The 7,371-nt window shown below is 32.8% G+C and overlaps 1 protein-coding gene across 2 annotated transcripts; it reads right to left on the bottom strand.

The window, feature by feature from the left end:
• Positions 1-644: 644 nt before the first annotated feature.
• Positions 645-3,157, bottom strand: LOC141713307 (uncharacterized). Of its 2 annotated transcripts, none has more exons than XM_074516659.1 (5): positions 3,016-3,157; positions 2,636-2,815; positions 2,476-2,558; positions 2,229-2,285; positions 645-1,061 (listed from the first exon to the last, which is right to left on the bottom strand). In XM_074516659.1, the coding sequence occupies exons 2-5, from the start codon at positions 2,802-2,804 to the stop codon at positions 852-854; spliced, it is 519 nt and encodes a 172-aa protein (XP_074372760.1). In that variant the 5' UTR covers positions 2,805-2,815; positions 3,016-3,157; the 3' UTR covers positions 645-851. The 2 variants fall into 2 exon arrangements, with proteins under 2 accessions (XP_074372760.1, XP_074372761.1); XM_074516660.1 differs by having other exon boundaries at positions 645-1,010.
• Between the last annotated feature and the right edge of the window lie 4,214 nt (positions 3,158-7,371).

Genomic DNA, 7,371 nt, shown 5'->3' with positions numbered 1-7,371 from the left:
CCCAAGTGTTTTTTAATATAAGATAGTATTAAGTATATTGTATTATTTAATACAAGATTTTCTTAAACATTTTTTAGTAAAAATTCTCTTGTGTGTTTTGTATATTTTATTAGCCCCAAAGTAAAAAGAAAGAAAATAGATCTCTTTTGTAATTAAATAAATTTTTATTTAAATATAATTTTTTTATAATTTACATTAAAAACATATAAGTGAATCTATTATAATGTTCTCTCAAGTACAAAAATTCTCCTAGGATCATTCTCCTATATATATATATATATATATATATATACACGCATATTCAGATGTTAAAGTTGGATATTCAGGTGTTAAAGTTTCATACGTTATTACAGATTTATGATTGATTTTAGTAGATGCAGTTGCCCCTGATTGCAAGTTGCAACCGGCCTAATTGCAACCGCAACCTATTATACCACCTGCTATACAAACTAAGATATTTCAATTATCAAAATTTTAAAATATTTCAATTATTAAACTTTTTTATGTTACACTTGTGCTTAACTTTTTATAAAAAGGGGGCACGGTTCCACAGGAAGTTGAACTAAAAATATAAAAAATCAAATCCTATAAAGATAAGGTTTCCACATAATTTGCTGCATTGGAAGAATCCTTGAACAGAAAAATCAAATCCAACAAAGGTCATTAATGGAAATAGTAATCAACAAAGTTCATGATCGAATAAAAGCAAAAAAAAAATAAAATTCATTAAGTTAATGTCGCATACTTCTCACAGCTTCACTTACAAAACTAGACAGCCACCCCTTATCCTTCAAACCAACCCACTACCATAATGGAATCCATTACACTATTTCGCATTGGCAATAGCCGACTCAGTTTCTTTTAGTTTTGCTCCGCGTACGAGAAACCACAGTCCATCCTTCTTCTGCTTCAGTTGTGTTTTCAAACAACGGCTTGTCAACCATCATCATATCCTTCTGCGTACCATTTGGCTCGCATTCTGGGGCAAGAGCTCCTTTTTCAGCATGCTCCTTCACAGGCCCCCCATCATTAGCATCCACAGGCCCCCCATCATTAGCATCCTACAACAGTGCCCAAGGAGTTACGCAGTCATCACATATAAACATACAAACAGTAACATATAAATATACAAACAGTATGTCCATGGTTTCTCTTTGAAATAGTAAACAGCAGATACCAGAAGCTAGTTACAGTAATTAACAGCTTAACATACAATGGTTGTATGTTAACTCCATAATGAACAAGGCACTGATGTCGTTGACATGGCTTGGTAATATAGCCAAGAATAAATAAATAAACTGGTAATGGTGATTTTAATAAGAGCAAAGCAAATAAGAAAACATAGCAGATCTTAACGTGGAAAAATATGGCCCTGTACTGACTGTCAGAGCGAATAAAATCAAGGTCAATTTGCCGCCGCTACAAGCTGTATGACCCCAATCGGTTCTACAAATAAGACCTAAATTAATAACTTTATCAAGTCAAATGCTGCTAAAAGTGATATATGACCCCACTCTGTTCTAAAAATGAAAACCCAAGTTAATATTTTTCACATTTCATATATAAGTTGGATACGTTGGGCATAGTGTAATAAAGTCAAACACGAAAGCAAAGGCCGCTGTTCTAATTGCATATAAGCGACTTCCTCCAAGGACAAGAGAACAATAGGTAGATGAGGGAGGAAGGTTACAAAGTTATCAAGACTTTACAGTTAACACCACCAAGAGACTCTACAGCACAAAGCTCTCGTTTTTCAAAATGATCTAATATTATTTGCTGTTTCTTCTTATTAATTGCTTCTTTCATTTGTTGGATCTGCCGGTTTTAATTGTTTGGGGAGGTCTGAGTTCATAACAAGGGACAGGTACAGGATAAAAGTGGAATGAGTGACCTTGAAGTTTCTACTTCTGTTGGTTGAAACTAGGGAGTGACACAACCTTAAAATACTGTGACCGTCTAATTTGATAAATGGAGACTATCTAAGCAATAAGATTCTACATAGTGGCTTGGTATATAGATGAGATAGGGTAAACAACACCCGTGGCTGTGATTTCATAAGATAATGGATGTAACAAAAAAGTACAGCTGATTCAATTTAAGACATACAAATACATTGGTTTCCACATTCGTGAGCAAATTTGGATTTTTTTCAAAGCTCTTGTCTTATAGATCCCTAAGACAGTACTCAAAATTAAAAAGAATGAAAAGGAAATAAATAGTGCAGCTACCTCTGGAACAGAAAGTCCAAAACATTCTTCATGAAGTAACATCAATTTTTCAGAAACCTGGCCACCATAACAAAAGAAGTAACTAAAAAAAACGGAGAAAGTGATAATGTAGGAAAACTGCATGCTCTAAGACGTACAGGAACAATGAGGAGATGTTTACTTGAAGATGTAATAATCCCGGGTTTTAAATTAAGATTTGGACTCATTTTAAAGAATGGCTATGGAGACGTCGTGAAAGAGAATGTACCTCCTCAATGCTGCCATCATCAAGTTGGGTATTAAGAGAAAGCATGAAGTCATCAAGCATGTTCTCGAGATCATAAATAGTCCCTATATGATTTTAAAAAAGTAAGAATAAGAATTAAAATGTAAACATTCGAAGCAAAAACATGAGTTTGTAAATAGACCTGTGGAGTGAGTGAGCCAGAAGAAGAGATCATGGGGTAACTGTTGGTACTTGTGGAGAGAATCAGGACCACCAAACTCGTTTTGGACGGCGAATTGAAGAGAAGGCCACTCTGAGAGTACCAAACGTATTCCTTCCAGAAGCTTAACCGATGCATCTTGCAATTCCATTTTCAAGTGTGCTATTGAGTTCATAGTGAAACAATATAGAACAATTCATCATAATAATTCTCATGGAAATTTCATCAAACATAATACGCATAAAGACTTCAACAATCACAACACCAAATTGTATTCTTCGTAATCAATCCATTAACACATACTATTAATTATATAACAACAAATACATGTACACACTCAATATAAATGAATCAACTTTTACCTGCGGTGCGTGTGCATGTGCGTGTGCGGGGAGAGCTGCAGAAGCGATTTTTTATACACCCATTCTTGTTCTAGGGTTTTTTGTGGGCTGGGTTCTTTGCCCCCAATTTCACTCGTCTTTTTACTCCCTCCGCTTCCGTCCGTCATTTTACATTTTTCAATATTTCGCATAAAATAAAAAAATTATTTCGTTAAAATAGACGTAAAATTTTAAATTAGCCTAAACATTGATACTGAACCTCAAAAATGGATTATGCTAAAATTTATAATACTAACAATATTGTTTGTGCTATGCATGCAGTAACTGTTAATATTATTAAATTATATTAAAAAAATTAAAAAAATTATTATTTTCAAGTTGATAAAAATAATAATTAGTTAAATGTTCTTACATTTTCTAAAATAATATTTTAAATTAATTATACTATACTAATTCACCAAATAAAATTTCACAAATATAATTGATTATATAATTATTATTTTTATAATTTTCTTATTTAAATTTTAAAAGTCATAAATTAATATGTTAATATTATTACATAAATCGAATATTCTATCATATTATTACCCATTTATTTAAAGAAGGGATGATATTCTATCATATTTGGAAATATTATTATCAATATAAATCGAATGAAGGATATTTAAAAAAAATAATATGTTATAATTATAAATTCATAAATTCATAAAATATAAAGTTATTTAATTCTATGATTAAAAAATTGTATTAGATTTTAATTAGTTAATTTAATATAAATTAGATAATTACATTAATAATATTTAAAATTATATGGATGTTTATGAATCTCAATCATGATTGCAGATTTCGAAAATCAAATTAAAACTGTTTAACTACCTAATAACGATTTATTGGTAAATCGAGGATTTTTCGGAAGGATAAATAAAAAAAATCGGATAAATTTTAATAATATTTAATATATTAGTCTAATTTACAATATAATATATATATATATATAAATAATTCACAGCGATAAATCATATCTCAAAAATAGATCGGTCAAATTATTTTTTAACGATAAGTCGGCGATTTATTAGTGATTTTTGAAAAATCGAACGATTTTGTTAGGCCTGAAATAGGGGTTAATAAGTTAGAAGGTGGGGTTGAATTACTTATTACCTTTTTGTTAGATATATTTGTGATGTCATGTCTAATAATGATTTGTGTTTAGTTTTTCAAATCTTAACTAACAGCACAAATCAGGACTTAACTGAAAATCAGTACTTATACTGAAGTCAGAACTTAAGATATCAGAACTTAAGATATCAGAAGATATTTATCAGGAGATAATATCAGGACTTAAGAAGAGATTCAGATGAGGAAGACGACTGATTGAAGAAAAGAAGATTAAGGCAAACACAAGAAGATATATGCATGGAGAAGAATTCTATGAAGAATAGAATACTTGGAAGAAAGATAACTAGTTGATATATTTTAGGATGCAGACTTATGTTCGATATCAATTAGAAGATTATCTTGTAACTGTGTGTCTATATAAACACAGCATAGGGTTTACACTATAAGTGTTATCATAATCGAGAATATTATTCATTGTAACCATACCAGCTCTCGTGATATTTGTTCATCACTGAGAGAGAACGGTTCCATTGTAATACTGTTTCATTAATAAGATTATTCTGTGTTTCATACTTGTGTTCTTAATTCGATTTGATTATACTAGACACTGTATTCAACCCCCTTCTACAGTGTGTAGGGCTGAGCATAAATTACCCAAACCGACCGAAACCGCCCAATCTAAACCGACCAAACCGAATTTTACGGTTTACTAACGGTTTGGTTCGGTTACGGATTGACATTTTAAAAACCGAATTTTTTCGGTTTGGTTTCGGTTTTTACCTCCAAACCGACCGATATAACCAAACCGAACCGAATATTTAAATGTATTAGTAAAGTGCAATTAATAATAAAATTATTATGTACAACATATGTGTAAACTAAAACATATAAAAGAACTAATCATAATATATTTTATTCTAAGATATAAATATTCATGTATGTGTTATATTTTCACTAATTTTATTTTTATTCTAAAAAAGCATAAGAATTGGTCGCATATTTTTCGTACTTCTTCTTGCCTTTTTTTATTTTTCAAAGTCATTATTTTATATGTATTCTTTTTGAATATGATTATAATAGAAAATATAATTCTATAATATGGTACAAAATTTCGATTCTTATTTACAATTTCAAGTTTAATTTAATTTCTAATTTTGTTTTATAGGAAAAACGGTTTAAACCAAAACCAAACCGAACCGAACCGTTTTAAACGGATTGGTTTGGTTTGGTTTGGTTTTTTCACATAACGGTTTGGTTTCAGATTGAATTTTAGGGAAACCGCTATTTTCGGTTTGGTTTAGTTTGGACCCTCCAAACCGCCCAAACCGACCGATGCTCACCCCTAACAGTGTGTGTGACCTAACAAGTGGTATCATAGCAGTCTGTTAACACATATACAGTAAAGATCCAAAACAATCATGTCTGAAGAAGAGAAAACTATAACCAAGCCCACCAAAACTGAAGAAACTCCAAAGACTCAAATTCATAATCGATATGAGACTATTAGGGTTCCCATACTAAAACCTTCTGAGTATCCCATATGGAAAGTGAGGATGACTATGTTTCTGGAAGCTACAGATCCAGAATACCTTGACAGAATTAATGAAGGTCCACATAAGCCAACCAAGCTCTCTGTTGTAGTTGCAGATCAGCCAGCACAGACTGTACCAAAGGAGAAAAGTGAATATACAGCTGAAGACATCTCATCTATTGCCAAGGATGCAAAGGTAAGGTATTTGCTGCATAGTGCCATTGATAATGTCATGTCAAACAGGGTAATTAACTGCAAGACTGCAAAGGAGATATAGTGTGACGGCCTCAACCCCGGGGTCAGGAGTTGACGTCACCAACAACAATACTAACAATCATAATTCAGTACAACTCATTAATAATACATATCTACAACCCCTTTACCAAGACCTTTTCCAGGTTTAAGTATGACTTAGGTTACTCAATTAACACAACCCAAATTACCTTACACAATCCTGACCACTAATTTAATGTAGCAACTCAACAGACCTCATCTGGTCTGAACAAAACTACCTCAGAGGAGCCTGACACAAAAGGAGCTGGAACTCTGCCCTGACTACCGCGCAAGAATCTCCTAGGCATCTGCAATACATATAAGATATTCTGCAAGGGTGAGCAATTGCTTGCTCAGCAGCACCACTATATGAATAACAAGTAAAACAGTTTAAAGTAAAGCAGTTATAGGAACAGAATTCATAATTCGTTAGAAGCATGTAAAATAGGTATAAACTGGATATCAAACTAGCATGCTCCATAAAACAAAAATCAACAGTCGTGTACTGTGCATAAATACCAGAGTTCAATTTTAGCATGCTATTTTCATTTTCAAACCTTCCGTTCCATTAAAGGAACCATAAAACCATTTGTCCCGTTACGAGGACCCAAAACCATTTGTTCCGTTACGGGAACCAGAAAACTTGTCCCATCAAAGGACCTATAAAAACTTGTTCCTCTCCGGGAACCTCAAAATCACTTGTTCCATTACTGGAACCACAAAATCATCTATTTCGTTACGGGAACCACTAAATCACAATCAGATATATATATTGGATGTTATCTAGGGACGGCTGATCAGGCCTTCACACAAATTATCGAGGATAGTTGGTCGGGCTATCACACAAAATTTCTAGGAAATCTGATCGGGCTTTCACACAAAATTATCGGATCCACAGAGACTAGCTAGGTCTCTGATTATCTATGCTGGACTAATCGGTTATGTAATGCACGCAACCGAATTAGCCACTTACACAATGTTATCCAATATATGAGTCATTTTATCCAGTTTCAAAATCACTTTTACCTATCTCTTGTTAAAATCAATTCTGTCACAGCACACTATTCAAAACCTCTTTTCCTTTTTTTATTCACATTTAAAGATAGGTACTTTCAGAAGTTACTTTTTCCCAAAAACACATATTTAACAACATTTTCAAACACAGGGGATACGTAACTTAAAACGATTAAGTTCCTGTTCAAAAATAAAACAACATTTCATTCATATATACTGAACCATAAAAGAATGGTCAGGGTACTTGCCTTGCAGAGCTTTACCACTATTATCGATCGACCTTGGACTAACTTGGACACTCGGCCTTATCACCTTACTATCAGATTATCCTGAATCCGACTTCAACGTTCAGGTCCTTCGCTTGGAACCTTGCTACGCTTGTCGACTGATCACTAGGTTATCCTTAGTTCGATATCAACTCTTGAGTCCTTCGACTAGATCCT

The sequence above is a fragment of the Apium graveolens genome, chromosome 3 (genome assembly GCF_009905375.1).
Source record: "Apium graveolens cultivar Ventura chromosome 3, ASM990537v1, whole genome shotgun sequence".
NCBI classification, from domain to species: Eukaryota; Viridiplantae; Streptophyta; class Magnoliopsida; order Apiales; family Apiaceae; genus Apium; species Apium graveolens.
This window is presented reverse-complemented; position numbering and strand designations above follow the sequence as displayed.